Consider the following 20,464-nt stretch of genomic DNA (forward strand, 5'->3'; position numbering starts at 1 on the left):
AGTTCCCTCCCTGACATCTCCAAGATAGGGGCTGAGAGAGATTCCTGCCTGCAACCTTGGAGAAGCTGCTGCCAGTCTGTGAAGACAATACTGAGCTAGATAGACCAATGGTCTGACTCAGCATATGACAGCTTCCTATGTTCCTATGAGAAAGGGAAAATAAAATAAAAGAAGATGAGGTCAATCTGGATAACCTAGAGTGAACAGATGTGTTTCATATAGCTGCTTGACAGTAAAAACAGAGGGAGTGAGCTGGATGTCAAGCGTTAGGACATTCCAGCGATAGGAGGCTGTAGTGAAAAGGGATGCAGGCAGTGGATAGAGAGCATAATCTTAGGCTGAATTTGAAGATTGGTACCTGTAGAGCGAAGGGTCTGAGGAGGAGCACAGAGAAAGAAGATTAGATAGATATAGCGAAGCAAAACTCTGGAGACATTTGAAAGTAAGTACAATAAGCTTAAAGTGAAAATGGGAAGAGAGGGAAAGCTTTTGAAGAAAAAAATACAAAAGAGTGATACAATTGCAGTGACAAGCAGAAAATACCAAATATTAGATATTCAAAAGAATCTTGTGTAGTAAGAAGTACAATAACTTATCTATTAACTTACTGGGTGGTTCTCATGGTCAAAACTCTGTCCCTCATCCTTAGGGCCCATCTGCAATATTTATTGAATTATTTATTTTGAAAAATGTACATACCATATTCCAATAAGCTTCAGTGCACTTACAAACTTTTTAAAAACACACATTTTAAAGCCAACTAAATATGTGAATATTAATACCGAACATTTACAGGGTTGCTACAAAGAATTTCTATTACATGTTACGCTCTTTGAATATTAAAGAGCTGTATAAATTCTACATTTTGTTTGGTAAATTTGTTAGCACTAAAGCATAAGTTCCCAGGGTGGCATACAGTCAAGTAATAAAAGCAATACAACAAAAACAACCAGAGTCGATCATTATATAATCACCAAAGCAGCAATTGTCACCAAACAAAACAATTCAGCAGCACCCTAACATAACTCGAACATAAAAAAACCAGCTACTTGATTAGCTGGAAAATCTGGTGAAGTCTGGTGCAAAAAAGTCAGGATTATCTCCAAGTGAATTTTTCTGGGAAGGACAATTCAGATATGGGCCAGCATGACCAAAAGGACCATCTCTCCAATCACCATCCTCCTTATCAGTTGAGGGGGTACTCAAAGGGAGGACCTTCATTGATGTGATGAGCAGACTCGTGTGGTAGCAGATGAATCTTGGCAGGTGGGATGTGTGAAGGACCTGTCTGTTGCAAGGTTTCTGCCATAGAGACTCATTACACCCTACACCCAACTGTGGGATCCCTGTCAGGGCTCGACCTGTTAGGAACATAGGAATCTGCCTTCTACCAAGTCAGACCATTGATATATCTAGCTCAGTATTGTCTACACAGACTGGCAGTGGCTTCTCCAGGGTTGCAGTCAGGAGTCTCTCTCAGCCCTATCGGAGATGCCAGGGAGGGAATGTGGAACCTTCTGCGTGTAAGCATGCAGATGCTCTTCCCAGAGTGACCCCATTCCCTAAGGGGAATATCTCAAATGCACACATATGTGGTCTCCCATTCAAAACAGGGCAGACCCTGCTTAGCAAAGGGGACAATCCATGCTTGTTACCACAAGACCAGTACAAGACCTCCCAGTATGAGCAGTGCAGGAGATACTTGGCACAACGTTGTCCCCATGTTCCTTGAAAATTTAGAAACTGGCCATCAGACTAGTATGTTGAATTGATCATTTCCAACTCCGTGAATTTTTTTTGTTAAGTTTCTGAAGCCTTGAAAATATCTGAACCAAAACTGTGTAAGAATGCTTATCAAAGGAAAGCTCATGCAATATCAGATCCCAGGGTGTTTGTTTATGGTTTACATGGGGTGTGAGTGTATGTCAATTAGCATATGAGTTATGTCAGTGAGGAACCTTTCTTCTCTAGGCAGTTACATTAGATGCTTGATGCTAACATGTAAAATCTCCTGTTGACGGAGAGATTCTGTCATACAATTCTGTGTGTCTTCTCTGGGCTGACATGAAAGCCCTGTATTGTGGCATGCCGTTGAAGTATGCAAGGTTGTCTTCTGTTAAACCTTGCGATTGAACCTGGTACATAACTGTAAGTAATAAAAGAAAAGAATCACAGCTGTATTTCTCGTTTGAAGCTCATTTTATATGCCAGCATTTAATTTAATTTCTTAGGACTTTCCCATTTTGTGTCAGCATTTAAGTTGTTTCTTAGGGTGGCTTTACATGATACAGTGACAAGTAAATTTTTGCCAGCTGCTTCTGCCTAGCAAGCATTTGCTCCTGGCACGAGCCATAAGTTCTGCTCCTGGCAGCTCATCTAAACCTGCCCAGTGTTGGGTGCCACAGCTGCATTTGCTTCTGCGAAGCTGACATCTGTAACTTAGATTCGGTTATAGGTTCCCGGAGGGAAATGCAGCTGGGGAACCCGACATTGGGCAGATTCAGATGACATGCTGGGAGCGGAGGTTGTGGCTTGCACCTCTCCAGAAACAGGTAGTTGGTAGATGCTTACTTGCTGCTGTAACAGCAAGGTGCAGCAGCACCCATAGTACTTACTCATTTTGAAGTTCACATTTAAAATCTTCAACTTTTCCAAGCTGCTGTTTCTAAGGATTTTAAGGAGAACATGTACCTAATTTTATATATGTATGCCCTTTATTATTGATGTAATTGAATATTTCTCTTTGTATACTTGGAAGAAAGGTTCAGTATAGGAAAATCGTTTGGGGAAGGAGTATTTTTTGTACTTGATGATGTTAAAAATGATAGTCATAGAGGTGAGTTGAAGAGGCAAGGGCTATGGTAGGGACTGGTGAGAAGTAGCAGCTCTTGGGAAGATCAAGACTGCCAGCTTTTCTCAGGGATTCAGGCATAACTGAAGCCCTGAAAATGGATCCTTGCTATCTGTCCTGTATAGCTCCTTGCCTTCTACAGTCATTAGGAGAATTAGAATAAATTATGGGAAAACTGCAAAGTAAAATATGCAAAACAAGACTTATAAGAATACATTTGCCTAATTTGCATACCTGATTTAGACTATTCTAGACTCTAGCTTTTCTTGATGGAGTATTTAGATTTCTGTATGCAAAATTTTAATTTTGTTTAGAGCAAAGTACTATGTTGACAACGAAAGTACAAAACATCCTAACTGAATGTTATGCTAGAAATATGCTAAGCAACTGCAAAAGCATCCTATACTGCTTCCAAGTTAACAGGAAGTTCTGGGAATCAATCATGGTGATGGGAAACGATTTTACAAAATATATTTTGAAAAGATTAGATGGGGAACAGACTGCAGGCAAGAAAGCCTGCTTCCATCTTGTGCTAAGTATTAGGATAACTACGTTATGAACCACTGAGGATACATATCCAAACATTATGTTATAGATTTTTCAAGTTACATTTTACCTGTTATATTGGTGAAAAGTTTGTTTTTGTTTGTTTGTTAGTTTATTACATTTTTACACTGCCCTATCCAAAGGCTCTGGGTGGTGTACAACAACAAAAAACAAGAAGTTGTTCTAGTAAGAACTAACCCGCCTACATACCTTTCACTGTCTCTACATCTGGACTAAATTTGGTGCAAATCAAGGTCCACAAGTTGTGCATCAAATGTTCATGTGTCTGCCATCTTGGATCGGGGTGGATGTCGTCATTACAGACTGCACCATTGAGGTGTCCCTGTGTGTCACTCACTACCGCTGTTCCAAATTTGGTTCAAATCGGTTAGACAGTCCTCAGGTTAGTGCACTTGCACCTCAAAAGTTTATGCATACACCATCTTGGATTGGGGTGGGTGACATCAGCACAAACTACACCATTGGGGTATCCCTGTGTGTCCATTCAGCTGTTCCAAATTTGGTTCAAATTGGTTAGACTGTCCACAAGTTAGTGCACTAGCACCTCAAAAGTTTATGTGCCCACCATCTTGAATTGGAGTGGATGAGATAGTCACAATCTTTGCTGTTGAGGTATCCCTATCTGTCCCTAGAGCTGTAGCAAACTAGATATGTAGCAAATTTGGTTCAAATCAGTTAAGTGGTCCACAAGTTAGCTCACTTGTGCCTCAAAGGTTTATGCTTCCTCCATCTTGAATCAGGGTGGATGACATTATCACAAACTACACTACTGAGGTGTCCCTGTGTGTTACTCACTACAACTGCATGTAATTTGTTTCAAATCAGTTAGTCCACAAGTTAGCCCACTTGCGCCTCAAACATTCACGCATCCATCATCTTGGATTGGGGTAGATGACATAATCACAAACTATGCCATTAAAGTGGCCCTACAGCTTCAGCAAATTTGGTTCAAATCGGTTAAGCAGTTCATAAGTTAGCCCACTTGCGCCTCAATAGTTTACATGTCTGCCATCTTGAACTGGTGTGGATGACATCATCCAAAATTATGCCATTGATTTGTTCCTGTGTATCACTCACTGCAACTGAACCCAATTTGGTTCAAATGGGTAAGGCAGTCCACAAATTAGCCTGCTTGTGCCTCAAATGTTCACAAGGCTGCCATATTGAATTGGAGTGGATGACATCATCACACACCACACCATTTGGGCATCCCTATGAGTCCCTCAGCTGTAGCAAATTTGGTTCTAATCGGTTAAGCGGTTCACAAGTTAGCCCACTTGCACCTCAAATGTGTATTCACCTGCCATCTTGGATTAGGGTGGATGACAAACTACACCGTTGAGGTGTCCCTGTGTGTTCCTACAACTGTACCTAATTTGGTTCATATTGGTCCCGGTGTTGCAAAGTTGATAGTGGGGGACACAGGGACACACACACAGAATGCCTGGTGATCTCATAAGACTACTGGAAAGTAGGCTAAAACAAAACAAAAACCTTTTAAAACAGCTTAAAACAATATAAAAACAAATTTTAAAATGGTTAAAACCATTTAAAACCAGTTAAAAACATTTAAGAACAATTTAAAAACCTTGAAAGGCCAGAACAAACAAATAGGTTTCTAGGGCTCTCTTGAAGGCTAGAACTAATTTTGAACTAATTGAAGTTTCCAAACTACATACAAAGGCAGTCCCACATGAGTGCATTGCAATAGTCAAGCCTGGAGGTTACCAGCTGATGCACCACTGTTTTGAGATCATTCTCTTCAAGAATCAGCTGAAGCTGATGGAAAGCATTCCTGGCCATAGCCTCCACCTGAGATACCAGGATGAGGCCCAGATCTAAGAGCACTCTCAAGCTGCGTACCTGTTCCTTTTGGGACAGTGTTTATTCCGTCCAGCACAGGAAGATCTAACTCATCCCTCACATTCCAATCCCCCACAATGAGCTCCTCTGTCTTACTTGGATTCAGCTTCAATTTGTTGCCTCTCATTCGGCCCACTACTGCTTGTGAGCAGACATTTAGGGAATGAGTGCCATTTCCTGCTATTGATGAGAAGAAGAAATAGATTTGGGTGTCATCAGCATACTGATAACACCGTGCACCAAATCTCCTGATGACCTCATCCAGCGGTTTCATGTGGATATTAAAAAGCATTGGTGACAGAAAGGAGCCTTGAGGGACTTTATATATAATAGCTCCCGTTTTGAAGAGCAACCATCACCAAGCTTCACCATCTGGAATCATCTTCACCATCTTCACCATCTGGAATCATCTTCACCATCTGGAATCATCTTCACCATCAGGGAATCTACTCAAGAGATAGGAGTGGAACCACTGCAAAGCAGTGCCTCCTATCCCCAACAGTGCCTCCTATCCCCAACCACTGCAAAGCAGTGCCTCCTATCCCCAACTTTCCCAGGCAATCAAAATGGATACCATGGTTGATCGTTTTGAAGGCCGCCGAGAGATCCAAAAGAACTCTCAAGTCACTCTCCCTCTGTTGATTCCCTGGTAAGGCTGTCTCAACCCCATAGCCTGCTCTAAAGCCTGTTTGAAATGGGTCTAGATAATCAGTTTCCTCCAAAACTGCCTGTAGCTGGTATGTTCATGAACCTAGGGAAAGGGTGATTAAGAGAGACAGTGGTGTCAGTGGCACACACACACAAAAAGAGCGGGGTGGGGGGGAGAGATGAAAATCTTCTTATTGGTTCAGTGTGAAACTTTAATTCTCACTTGGGAAATCCATAAATTTAGTTGTAAATTTCCTACCAACTTTAGCCTGAATAGCATTTCAGTTCCCTCTTATTATTGTCAATAACTTTCCCCCCAAAGTAACTAATTAAACAACTACTACTACTTCTTCTTCTTCTTCTTCTTCTTCTTCTTCTTGTTATTGTTTACACAATCCCACAACCACGCCACCACGCCAAGGTAGTGCATCACTGGGGGTATAATAATAATGATAATAATAATAATAATTTGAATAATAATTACTAATAATAATTAGTAATAATAATTATTAGTAATTAGTAATAATAACTACTTGAAGAAAGAAACAGAGGATTTAATACTTGCTGCGCAAGAACAGGCACTAAGAACAAATGCAATAAGAGCAAAAGTAGAAAAATCCACAACAAACAGCAAGTGCCGCCTTTGTAAAAAAGCAGATGAAACAGTGGACCACCTAATCAGCTGTTGTAAAAAGATCGCACAGACTGACTACAAACAAAGGCATGACAAGGTAGCAGGGATGATACACTGGAACATCTGCAAAAAATACAAGCTACCTGTAGCCAAGAATTGGTGGGACCATAAAATTGAAAAAGTTGAAGAAAATGAAGATGTAAAAATATTATGGGACTTGCGACTACAAACAGACAAACATCTGCCACACAATACACCAGATATAACTGTAGTCGAGAAGAAAGAAAAACAAGTTAAAATAATTGGCATAGCAATACCAGGGGATAGCAGAATAGAAGAAAAAGAAATAGAAAAAATAACAAAATACAAAGATCTACAAATTGAAATTGAAAGGCTGTGGCAGAAAAAGACCAAAATAATCCCAGTGGTAATTGGTGCCCTGGGTGCAGTTCCAAAAGACCTTGAAGAGCACCTCAACACCATAGGGGTCACAGAAATCACCATCAGCCAATTAGAAAAAGCAGCTTTACTGGGAACAGCCTATATTCTGCAATGATATCTATAACAATTGACAATAAAATTCAGCCATCCCAGGTCCTTGGGAAGGACTCGATGTCTGAATGCCTGTATGCATTCCTTAGATAATGTTGTTTGCAGATGACCTTTGTCCATGTATGCTCTCTGTGTGATAATTTCCATAATTACAAAGGCCTTATTCAGACATAATGCCAAACCGCAGGTAGGCATACCTGAAATTAAGGGCTGAAGGTGAGAATTACGCCACATAAGATCCAGAAAGTGGGGTTTCGTTACCTCCATCTGCTGCCTAGAATTGTCCCTCTTCCTAGTCTTTCCAGGCTTAATCCCAGCAATCACGGTTCTACTTGCATTGCCACACTGTGGGCATGGTGTCAGCCCAGCACTCATCCAGCAAACATTGACTACGATCTGAGCGGGTGCATGCATATTATGCTCGGATTCTCTCATGGCTTCTTATCATCCAGTGGTCGTCTTTGAAAGGGCAAAGGGAAACTAACCTGTTCATTTCCTCCCAAACATTATACTGGTGTGCCCAAAGGCTGAAACTGTTTCACCCGTGTATGAAGCTGGAAACTGTGTATGTTTTTCTGGTGATGTGATTTTATTCATTCATTCTTCTTATATACCACCTCCTCCAAAGACTCTAGGCGTTGAGCAGCAGAATACAATGTACTGTATAAAGACTGAAATGGTTGGATGAGAAAAATTCTCCTGCTCTTCCCATCTCTATGTGCAAGGTGATCCTACAAGGGTGTGTTTGGATAAGCTGCCAAGCAAGCAAGCAAGCAAGCAAGAGGAAGGGTGGTTCTTAAGGCCCCCCCCCGCCATGCCTTTATGTCTCTGTCTGGTTTTCTGCCTTTCTGTGAGGAAGATCTAGGAATGTGGTGTGGCAAACATGGTGTGGCAAAGCGGGGGGCAAAAGGGGGGTAGGGTAACAAGCTGCTAGGCAGCAGAGGGCAGAGCATTCCCTTCAAGAAACAGCCAGTGAGAGATGTGGGCTGCCTAGAGCGGATGCATTTCTGAGCAGCTCTGAGCCTCCCTCTCTTCACATGATCTCTGGGAGAGTGATATTTATGCTGGAAGGGGGACATGGAAATGTGCCTCAGGGTGGTGGTGGTTATCCTCTGTATGGTTTTCCTGTTGGTATCTGCTTCCCATTTGAAAGTGGTGCTAGGTGCGTGGCAGCTGTGTGTCCCTGGTTTGCAAGCATAGCTGTGTCACTGGTGGAATAGAGAGACAGCGTTTCTATTGACAGCGGTGTCCTTTCCACATTTGTGCCATTGCCAGCCATTTGTGCCATTGCCAGGAGGATGTGGTATACAAGACAAATAAAATAAAATAAAATAAAATAAAATAAAATAAAACCACGTCACCAGAAAACCATACAAGGTTTCCAGCTTCATACACGGGGGTAAAAGTTTCAGCCTTTGGTCAGAGAAGTGTAATATTTGGGAGGAAATGAAAGGGTTAGTTTCTCTTTGCCCTGTCAAAGATGGCCACTGGATGATAAGAAGCCATGAGAGAATGGAGCAGCTTCAGCATGAACCCCAGGTTAAAGCTTGCACCAAATTTGAATGACATGATGGGGCCAGTGGACCCATGGTTGCAGCAACCTCACCAACTTTAAACTGAGGTGTTAAATCAAGGTTTAAAGGAACCATGGTTGGGAAGAAATCCTACATTTGGACAATAAAGAACACCAACCTTGGGTATGCTTAATGGTGGCTGGTGTTATTTCATTCATTCATTCATTCATTCATTCATTCATTCATTCAATGCATATACCAGCCTTCCTAAAGTGGCTCGTGGCAGTTTACATTAAAATAAAAAACACATAATAAAACAATTAAAACTTTTAAAAAAACCCTAGATTAAAAATCTTTAAAATTAAAATTAGATATTGAAAGCCAGCTAAAAAGATGGGTCTTTAAGGCTCTCCTGAAGGCCTCCAAGTGTGTTCTACAACCTAGGTTTAAAAAGATAGAGAAGGCCTTATCCCAGGTCATCACCAGATGAATTGGTGGAACCCAAAGACGGACCCCTCCTGATGATCTTAATGAGCGACATGGATCTTGTAGAGAAAGGTGCTCTTTCAGATAACACTGACGTAAGCCATTCGGGGCTTTGTCCTGGAAACATATTGGCAGCCAGTGCAACTGTTTAAGAACATGCATAACGTAGTCTCTCTGGGATACCCCAAAGACCAATCTGGTTACCGCATTTTAGACTAACTGAAGTTTTCAAACTGTGTGCAAAGGCAGCCCTTCTTAGATTTTGCAGTATTGCAGTAGTCCAACCTAGAGGTTACCGGCTGTTGCACCACTATTTTTAGGTCATTCTCCTTGAGAAACGGGCAGAGTTTCTCATCTTGAGGCCCAAGGTTGAGACCCGTGTCTAAGAGCACTCCCAAGCTACGTACATGTTCTTTTGGAGGGAGTGTAACCTTGCCCAGAACAGGAAGTTCTATCCCATCTTGCAGATTACAACTTCCAACAATGAGTACCTCCTTGGATTCAGCTTCAGTTTATTATCCCTCATCCAGCCCATTACTGCCTGTAGGTAGGCATATAAGGGGCTAATGCCATTTTCTGATAATGTTAAGGAGAAATAGATTTGGATGTCATCAGCATATTAATTCAGACAATTTATGTTTGAATTTGGCCAAAATTTATATTAACTGTTATATAATCAGATGGTCTTGGTGTTTTCGGCTGATTTTAAAAACACAAAACAAAAAAAGCACCAGTGATGCATTTTAAACCTACTTTCCTTAACGAAAGTCAGCTTATGAGATCACCGAGTTTTGTGTGTGTGTGTCCATGTTTGTGTGTCCCTATCAACTTTGCAACTGCCTGCACCGATTTTGACCAAAATTGGTAGTTGTAGGGACACATAGGGACACCTCAATGGCATATCTGTGATGTCATCTACCCTAACGGTGGACATGTGGACATTTGAGGCACAAGTGGGCTAACTTATGAATTACCTAACCAATTTGAACTAAATTTGGAACAGCTGTAGGGACACATAGCTTGAGACCTCAGTGGTATAGTTTGTGATGATGTCATCCAGACCAATTCAAGATGGCAGATGTGTGAATATTTGAGGTGCAACTGGAACTGATTTTGATCAAATTTAGTACAGTTCTAGTGAGAGGGACACCTCAGTGGTCTATTTTGTGATAATGTCATACACTCCAATTCAAGATGGTGCATGCGTGAACATTGGATGCACAAAATGGTAATTATCAATTAAGATTCTAGTGAAAGGAAAGTAGGCAGATTAGTTCCAGTGTCCTCTCTAATTTTTTCATCTGTGTGCGGAATGCCTTTTGTTCTGGGTGGCAGTATCAAGGCAGTATGTGTGCATGCCGTGATTCAATTTAAGTGGGATCTAGAATTAAATGAGCAGATATCAAACAACTTGTGTGCACACACATGCATGCTCGCCTTAGAGGGAACACTGATTAGTTCTTACTAGAACTTCTTGTTAACTTATTCTGAAGGCATTTTTTCCTTCTATCCGGAACTGGTTTTTCCTTCTAGCTCAGCATCAGTGCTAGGCAGCTGGCAATTCTGAATTTGCCTAGACGTGATGAAGGGCTAAACTATTTATTACACACAAAACTGTGAAATAAAACCCTGATGGCTGCTTCTTGCAGGCAATACTGTTTTGTGAGAGGGTGATTTGCCACAGGGTATATTCGGCACATTTTACCTTTACATTGCTCCCAACTCTTCCCCATCCATTGTTTTTCTTACAGCTCACCACAACGTGCTTCTCCGCACTGTAGCATTCCAGGAAAGGTAGAGATTTGCAAGTGGTGGACACTTTATTACTACTATCCAATTCAGAATTAGAATAACTTAAGCCTATTGAAATCATTTGTTATAAGAACATAGGAACAGCCCTGCTGGATCAGGCCCATGGCCCATCTAGTCCAGCATCCTGTTTCACACAGTGGCCCACCAGATACCACTGGGAGCCTACAGGCAGGAGTTGAGGGCATGCCCTCTCTCCTGCTGTTACTCCCCTGCAACTGTTATTCAGAGGCATCCTCTTGTTAAGTTTTGATCTAAATAGCTGGGTTGGGTCACATCTGAAATTTGTCCTAAGCAGAAATAATCTCAGGAATGAAACTTATCTACTATAATGTATGAAGATTTTAGAAGTGTTTAATTTGCTTTAAGTATGCATGCTGTGCAGCATTGCTCCTCAAAGCATTATTTTTTGTATTATGGAATACTAATACTGATTATTATTGTTATTATTATTATTAATAATAAATGTATTTAGGAAATACTTTTATTTTCAAAATACTTGGTCTGTATAATAAAATCAATACCAAATTAATGTGCTTGTGGGAAAACAGTAACGTGTACATACATTTTGTGCACACTGTTTATTACACAGAGATTTCATTCATATAGGAAAAGTCATGTGTGAAGGAGTCACATAACACCTGCCAACTGAGCTAAGGGATACCGTTTGAAGTGGTGATTCCCTTCTATTTAGCACGGGAAAATATGGCAAATCCCAGAATAGCATTCCTCTAGTGCAAGGATGTCAAACTGTGGCCCTTCTGCAGATGTTGGCCTAGAAATCCCATCATCCCTGGATATTGGCCACTGTGGCTGGGGATTATGGGAGTTGTAGTCCAAAAACTGCTGGAGGGCCACAGTTCGACATCCCTGCTCTAGTGGTTGCTTTTGGTGTTTACTTTGCAATTTTTTTTAGACTGTGAGTCCTTTGGGGACATGGAATCATCTTATTTACGGTATTATTTTTCATGTAAACTACTTTAGAAACTTTTTGTTGAAAAGCGGTATATAAGTAGTAGTAGTAGTCCTAAGTCTTGATTTCAGGTGTGATCTGCTAAACCCATTAATGGTGATTTTAGTTTTATGTCACACTTAGCATCTCCTAAATCCACAATCTAGTAATGCCTCTGTTAAAACCAACCAACATGGCCTAAATCTTGATCAGCTAGGTCTCTTATTCATAACGCTGCCACGCAGGGGCCCATTGCACATGCGTGGCGGCCACCAAAATGGCAGCCACGAAGGGGGAAAGACCTGAAATAGGCCAAAGAACACCCGAAATGTTTTTGCCAAAACAGAGGCCGGCAGGGGGAGTGGGTACCTCTGTGGACCCCCCCCCCCGCCGCGGCCTTGGATAAGCCCCCTGGAGAGGGTGAATGTTAAAAGCCTTGTGTTAGTTCTGGGGTCAAGCTGAACCAGGGATGGTTTGGATCAACCCCAAACCTTCAAACTAAACCGGTTTGACATTGAACCGGTTTGCACATCCTTACTGGGTTACACTCACAGGGCTAGCCAACATAGCTAGCAACAGTATAGTTTTTACTATATATTTGCCTATATTTCTCTGGGACTCTCTATCATAAGTCCTCAATATTTACTATCTGGTAGTGCCTGCTGCTACCACCACAATTTCCACCCAAGTTGTTCTCTGGAGTTCTCCATCACTAGGAGAAGGTAATTTTTTCTAGATTTTTATTTAACAGTCTTGCATATGCTTCTGGGCAAGTGTTTGACAATGTCTGTAAAACATGTAGTAAGATGTTTTCATGACATATGCAGAATCTATGCATGCAGAGAAGGGAAAGAGATTATGGTGACAGGACTTCCCCGCAATCTATGCATGTTCAGTTTGATTATCTCTATGGAACCTATCCGAATGGGTCCTGCTATCCTGAACCTTGAACAAGCAAGGTTGCAAATGATAGAAAGGGTGTCTAAGTGCACTTAGGTCCTCAAGACATTTAACTGAAATCACCATTTATGCTTATTCTGTCATGCTGGAAGTAAATAGAAATGAAGGAATATTAACTATATCCCATGTGTTCATTGGTACACAGCTTCTGCAGAGATGAAAGACGTAGACATTACACCTTTGATTGCTCCTTTGTTAGAATAGTATATAGCTTTCTTGGTGATGGATTCACAATGTTAGGTAACAGAGTCAGTTACAAAGTTTTATTTTCAGTTGTTAAGATTTATAAGCAATGTATTCGGAACATAACAGGTATTGGTTTTTATTACTTGCTAGATTTTGTTAATTTTGTTATGTTCAGTGAATTTTAAATGTTCAGATGTTGGAACTTCCTACATTTTAACCACATTTTATGGGACTGTATATTCATTTCAATTTTATGGATCTTGAAGTTAGTGGAGCATATTATTTTTTAAATAATAAAAAATCATAGCTAGAGCATCAGTATTATCATCAGTGTATGGTGTTGGGGTGGGGTGGACAGAGCAGGCATTGTTCTTGCCTTCAGAGGTTTGTGTGCTTTGTTAAAACCATAGCTTATGTCAAATGCCTGCTTTAAAAAAGTTATTATAGAAAATTATATTTTTTTATTGTTCAGTGTAATGATACATATTTAAGTATACTGAAAATGTAAAGATTCAGAAATGCAAAATCATTATTCACTGAGAACTGGTGGTAGTAGAACAGGAAGGACGAAACCACACAATTCAATTTTACGTAGTTCTCCATGGCTAAGGGAAGGAGGTTCCCATGATTCTCTGATAAAGTATTAATTGGACCAAACAGCCTGATGCATGGTTAAATGGAAGCAAGTTGTTGCTAAGTAGAATAAAGCAGCAGTTTTGGGGTAGCACAATTAAAGCGCAGCAAATAATCAAGTATCCAGCAGTATTTGATTTTTACCACCATGAGTTGGTGTGTCATTTTATTGTATTTTTTGTATCAGGTACCAAAACATCTTGAATTATCTCTGAACAAATACGCATAAGAGTGTAAGTTAGCATGGCAGCCCTAAGCACACTTATCCAGAAAGAGGTTCCATTGAACTCAATGGGGCTTCCTTGTCAGTAAGAAATTTCAGACAGGGCTGTAAGACATTAATGGGGTGAATCTGGAGCATATCTTACTTGCATCACAGTGAGGGAGGAGGAGACAGTACTTTCCTACTTCCTCTACCAGTTTTAGTGTCGGTGATGAAAAGCAATGTGCACTCTTTCCTTCCACTCCACAAATCATGTGAAGAAGTCATACAATTTACTTTTAAGAGTAATTATTCAGTTCTTATTAACATTGCAGTGCATCAAATACTATACATGTTTTTCAGATTAATTATACTTGATTTGACCAAGAGTTGCAATTTAGAAAAATAGGAACCATTACAGGTATTGCTAATGTCTGCAACAAGTGGCTGAAATCAGACACATTAAAAAAAACACCATGATATTTCTTGGTTAACTATGATCTAGGAGCTTGATTTGTAGAGGTAATTTTTTGAAATTCATAGTGTTTTATCTGCTTTGTTTCAGATTCAGCCCCTGCTTTGAATTCTATAAAGTACTGTAAGTAATCTTCTTTGTTGCCTTGCTTTATTATTGTTAACTTTCAATTGCAATTACCTGTTCCTGTGTTACATGTTTGTTTTCATTCAATGTGCTGTATTTTCTGAGTATGAGCCATTAGAAACAGTAATGTGTGAAACACCCCTTGAGAAATTATTCTAATTTCATCTAAATTCTTGGGGCTTCCCTAAAAATTCTTCAGATGATCTGTGAGAAGAAAACCCTGTAGATTTATTTTAAAATTCATGTTTGGTGAATTTTTGGTGCAAATCTAATTTTGACTAGATGAAGTATCTGATGGAGGAACTTTGAGGCATGGGCTGTAAAGCTACAAAGAACAATAACATGGTGGTTTTACAGCCTTTATGGATCATTGAAACAAAAGCCTCAATATTTTACCTTTGCTGCCCTTAATTAATTAATTAATTAATCAATTAATTTTTATACCACCTAATATAGAAATCTCTAGGCGGGAATCTCTAATATTTCTGCTCTGGCAGCAGCTTTTGAAGGTTTCAGGCATAGTCTTTTCAGCTCTATTACTTGTGCTATGATTGCTTAAACTGACTGTGTGAGGGACTAAACCTGAATCCTCTTGCATGAAATCATATGATTCTCTCCTTATGCATAAAAAACCCACTAATAATAATTCACATGAAAGTGAGAAAATAAATGCCTGTTGTGGTTGATTTCTGGACCTGCTCAGTTCACACCTTGGGCAATCCAGACTGTATTACTTCCAGTCCTTGCATCAATATTTCCCAATCAGAAATCACTAGTTACTAGATTTTCCCTGGAGTAGTAACCAGATTTGTCCACATATATCTTGGTGACTGAATTTGTTGCATAATTATGCCTTAGGTAGAAAATGGATTTTGAGTATGAAGGTATAGCCTAAGGGTGTTTTCTTAATTGAGAATAGCACACCGTTTAATGTGGAATGAAACTTGAGAATATTGTTAATTACATAGGAATGTAGGAAGCTGCCATATATGAAGTCAGAGCATGGGTCTATCTAGCTCAGTATTGTCTACACTGACTGTCAGTGGCTCTCCAAGGTTTCAGGTAGCAGTCTTTCCCAGCCATACCTGGAGATGCCAGGGATCAAAACTGGGACCTTCGGCATAAAAAGCAGTGCTTTACCACTTTTTTTTTTACAGCCCCATCCCCTTTTCAGGGTATACAACTAAAATAACATTTGCAAAAACTCCACTTTAAAAAAAAATCTTCAACTTTTTTTCAAATAATAAGTAATACAACTAAAATTCATAATATAATCACTTTAAAAAGGAAAAAGAACCCACCAAGACACACACATAATCACCCCTCCTATTCTTCATATTTAACATAACATATGTATGTCAATACAAAAAGAAAGAGAGAGAGAAGGAAGGGGAGGTAAAGGGGGGGGCGGAGAAAGAAAAAAACTCTTTTTTAAAAAATATAAATCTTCAGAATCCATATAATTCATTAAAATTAGACCAAATAGCAATAAATAAATAAATCCTCTTCTTTTCCATTTTGCCAGGAAAAATAACTTGTTCAAACAGTGCTAAGGAACACACATCCATAATCCACAGCTGTATATCAGGAGTAAAATTATCCTTCCAGTATTGTATAACAATTCTTTTGGCAATTCCTCGTGCTCGGATAATCCATAGTAACTTTTTTATTTGATTTACAGATTTAGGAAATGGGGAAAAAATCACTTTTGAAAACGATTAAAGGCATAGTCCCACCAAAAAGGGTTTGCCTTTTCTTTTAAGTGTATGGACATTATATAACCCAGAACCCAAGCTTTCTTCCACCAGAACTTAAATATTTGGAATAGGAATATGTCAATAGATTCACTATTTAAATTCCTCAAAACCATGATGTTGCCTGCTCTATTAATGCCGTGATATAACTTTATTTAATTACTTATTGATGCCTTTGTTTTTAGACAGCTGCTTGGTATATTACGTTTTATTGTTTCATATTGTGAGCTATGTTGTGCCTGTTTTTAATTGGTAAAAACAGGATATAAATCATTAAAAGGATTAACCACGTCTAATGTTGCAGAGAGTGATGCTGGTGTAAATATTTCTGACTGTAGAAAGCACCATAATACAATATGTCGTCTTTTGTTCTCGAAGACTGAGAAAATAATAAGAATATGATCCAAAAAGTAATATATGACCAAGTAATGCATCTGTCAAATGGTTTTCCTCATGTTCAAGCTGTGGCTCCCCCTGCCCTGGAAATCTGAAGAAGTGGCTATTCCACACCCTCCCATTCACAAAAAGTATCCTGGCAGGCAGCCAACTACTCTGCTCTCTTTATCTATGATTCAAGTGCCAATTCCTTTTCTCTCTTTACTTTCCTCCCTTGTCACTCCGTTCTGTGCATTTGCTGCCTGTCAGATCTATAACCAGTTCAGCAACAAGTAGGGATCATAAGGACTGTTCTTTTACTCTATCACTTTCCCCCCATTGACTCCACTGCTGTTTCTGCATGATTGCTGTATTTCACTTCAGAGAGAGAGAGAGAGAGTTGGTAGCTTGCGTTCACCTATTTGCCCTAACTTCTGAGGACAGTTTGTATATCACCTTTTGTATGTGAGTAAAGATTCTCATGTATAAAACGTGAGTGTTACAGGAGTTATAAAAGGCACCCACATGTACAAATTGCCACTTCCTCTTTGAGGTTACATATAACTGATGACTAGGAAAAGATTGGTTTCCCATTCCTGTTTTGATGGGAAATTTCGTTGTTTATACTTGATGAGATTTGCCTGGATTTTTGCACTCTAGGACAATTTTGGTATAAAATGAAGAACCATATTAAGTAGGTATAATGTGCATCAAATTGTGGTGAGGGCTGTTGTTTGAAATGTTCTCACTATATTAATGCATTAATCTGAGCACACACTAAAAACACTCAGAATTCTATAAGAAAGCAATTGAAAAGCCAGTTTTAAAATCAAACCTGTGTGAATATTTAAACGATATAATGCACTGAATGCAGCATTGAGTTTTCCATCCTAAAAACCATTTTCTAACCTGACAATAAGGGCTAACCTACACAATTACAACTGTTTTGTGGGGCAATTGTCACACTGAACCTGTACAACCGTTTTGCCATGTAGACTATCCCTGAAGGACTAAATACTTTCTGAGTGTTCCAAGGGCTTCACAAACATTGCATCAGTAATCGTTATAACTGCCCCAATAGTAGGCAATAGTAGGCAATAATAATAGGAAGCATTATTATCTTGGTATTGGGAGACTAAGAAATGTGTCTTCTGTCTGGAAAGGCTCACCATCCAAGCATTTGTATGGTATCCTGTCTCTCCCAATAGGAGAGACACTGCTTATTCACTTGTATCCCACCCATCTTTTAGGACAGTCAAAGCAAAGAAATACTGAGGCTCTTCTCACGATCAGTGAGAAGAGCCTGGATGGGGTTTGCGGGGAGAGTGGGCTAAACCCTCCCTCCCCGCAGACAAGCAGTCAGTCTGCTCCGGCGGCCAAACTGGCTGCTCACATGACTGCCTCTCCGTTGCAGAGCCAGTGGGGGCTGGGGGGATCGGGGGCTGCGTGGCCACCAGAAGCTCCAGCATGCCCTGCGCGAGTGCGCAAGGCATGCTGGAGAGACCGCTTTTCAGCCTCCCGGTTGGGGGTCTACTTGTGAGTTTCTGTGGCGCTGAGCACTCACTCCGCTAACCTGGACTTAAGGCAGGGGCAATTAAGCAGGTTACCCGCTTTGACTAAACCGGGCTCGGCTGTGAGCCCGGTGAGTCTCATGATCGTGGGAAGCGGGCTAAGCACCCTTAGCCCACTTTCTACTGATTGTGTGAATAGCTTCACTAACACTTTAATATATAATACACTAAGTCTATAATGTACACTGAGATTTTGATAATGTATTTCATCTTTGATTGCCTTGCTGAATGAGACATTTTGTACCCTAGGGAGAGTTCATAGGACTCTTCTCCTGTACCTTTTAAACCCTAAGTTAACCATTTCAACTGCAAACTTGCCGTGATATTTTTCTTCAGGTGTAATTCAATCAAGGTTTTCTGCACTCTTGACGTGTACATAAATGTAGTAATATATATGTATGTGTGCTCTTCTCAGCACTTTTGGCAGCTTATCAATAGTTAACTTGTGCCATTGAAAGCAACTTGTTCAGTGTGTGGGATCCCTGGAAAGACACATGCGTGTTTGCTTAGTACCCTGGAAAGAATGGAGTGAACCCCTTTTTGGCAATATTTGCATGAACAGTGCCAAGTGCCCCCTCCTGTTCAGGAACAGGGTAGCATTTGTTTCCTTAGAGTGAAGTTGGAAATCCTGCAATCTTCTGACTGTAATTTAGGATGTAATTTGAAGCAGGGTTCAACTCCAGAACAACATTGGGGATTTAGTCTTCCTCTCTGACGCACTTCAAAACTGGCTTCTTGTTATACGGGGGCTGAAGCTGCGAGGTAGACAACTGGAGTGGAAGTGGAGGAAGACTTGACTCGAATCTGACAGATTACAGCATAGAGCACATTTGAAGATCCTTGCTCAGGTGATACGTGCAGCAAAGTTGCACCTCCAGGTCCCCCCAGTAAAGACAGGGTGCACTTAATTGAATGAAACTAGGGCCACTTTATTGGTATTACATGCATACAGCCTGCAACACGGAACATAAACTAATCAGAGTGCGGGTACTCCACCCATGTCGGTCAGCCTCATAAGGAGGACTGCTCCACAACAGGGCGAAGGGCTGTGTGCTGATTCAGCCAGGCACCAAGTCCTGACATGGTCTCACCATAGGGTCTTTCCCCACTGAGGGGAAGGCGGCCTGATCCACTCCACCTCAAGCCATTGGGGCTGGGTGGTGAGCCAAGCCACCCTCCAGGTGGGGGCCCATCCCAGTCCAATGGGCTGCAAAACCCTGAGGGGATGTTCCTTGACCCCCTCCCACCTTAAATGGTCCTCCAGCCCAACATGTTACCAAAATGACCTACCCCAACTCACACTGTCCTGTCAAGTGACTGCAGATCCTATGTCCAGTGGAACTCCTATCATACAACTCAGTGAGAAGTAGGCAAAAAAGGCGGCACCTAATGCCAATCTGGTGCAACCCCCAAAATTCCTACTTGGCTCCAAATAGCGACCACATATCCCTCTGAGTACAGGACAGGTGGGTGCCTCACCCCATAGCGACTGACAGGAATTCCAAGAAGCCTGCTGCTTATGCTGGCACATCCTGCTGCTTATGCAGGCACATCCTGCATCTGGCTGGCCTGCGTCCCATGCAGGTGGAGGTCAGATAACTTGATTGGCCTGCCCAAGTCACATGCAAGAGGAGGCAAGATGGCGGCCTGCATGCCTGCCCATGGGGCCGGGCATACATCCCTGCCCCATCACAAATTGCAGCAGTGTGGCAGCAAAGCAATTCTTTTCTGCCCGTAGTGCATCCATGATTTCATGCCCAGTGGAGTAGATCAGGGTTGTGAGAGGGCTAGTGCATACCCCTCTTCCCTTGAATCAGAATTTGGAACCATCAATTACCTGCTGTGACTTTTAAATGAGTTCTTTTGGGATAAAATCTCTCGTATTCAGGCCGACTTACTCATACCCCACAATTACTGCAGTGACTGATGCAAGGTGTCCAGCAACTTGCCTTATGTGGTTAGACTGGATCAGTTAAAGTTTGTGACTCTTGAGAATGTGGACAAGCTGCTTGGAACAGTGTGGCCTACCACCTGTTCTCATGACCCTTGTCTGACATGGTTTATACTATCAGGGAGGGTGGTGGTGGTTGTTGAAGGCCTGGTAGATATTATAAATGCTTCTCTGAAGGAGGCAATCATTAGACGTCTTCTGATTAGATCCCTCAGAGTTAAGCAACTATAGGCCTGTGTCCAACTTTCCATGGTTGGGCAAAGTTATTGAGAGAGTGGTAGCCTTCCAGCTTCAGACAGTCTTGGAGGAAACTGACTATCTAGACCAATTTCAAACTGGCTTTCGGGCAGACTAT

General features: G+C 41.0%; 1 protein-coding gene across 4 annotated transcripts in view; it reads left to right on the forward strand.

The window, feature by feature from the left end:
- The window catches only part of GLI3 (GLI family zinc finger 3), a 376,435-nt gene that overhangs the window by 151,776 nt on the left and 204,195 nt on the right, over window positions 1-20,464 (forward strand). For all 4 annotated transcript variants that reach the window (XM_053264771.1, XM_053264773.1, XM_053264772.1 and 1 more), the window contains one exon: window positions 14,423-14,455. In XM_053264771.1, coding sequence (XP_053120746.1) covers window positions 14,423-14,455 — 33 coding nt within the window. The remainder of the gene's footprint in view (window positions 1-14,422; window positions 14,456-20,464) is intronic.

Source organism: Hemicordylus capensis, chromosome 6 (genome assembly GCF_027244095.1).
Source record: "Hemicordylus capensis ecotype Gifberg chromosome 6, rHemCap1.1.pri, whole genome shotgun sequence".
NCBI lineage: Eukaryota > Metazoa > Chordata > Lepidosauria > Squamata > Cordylidae > Hemicordylus > Hemicordylus capensis.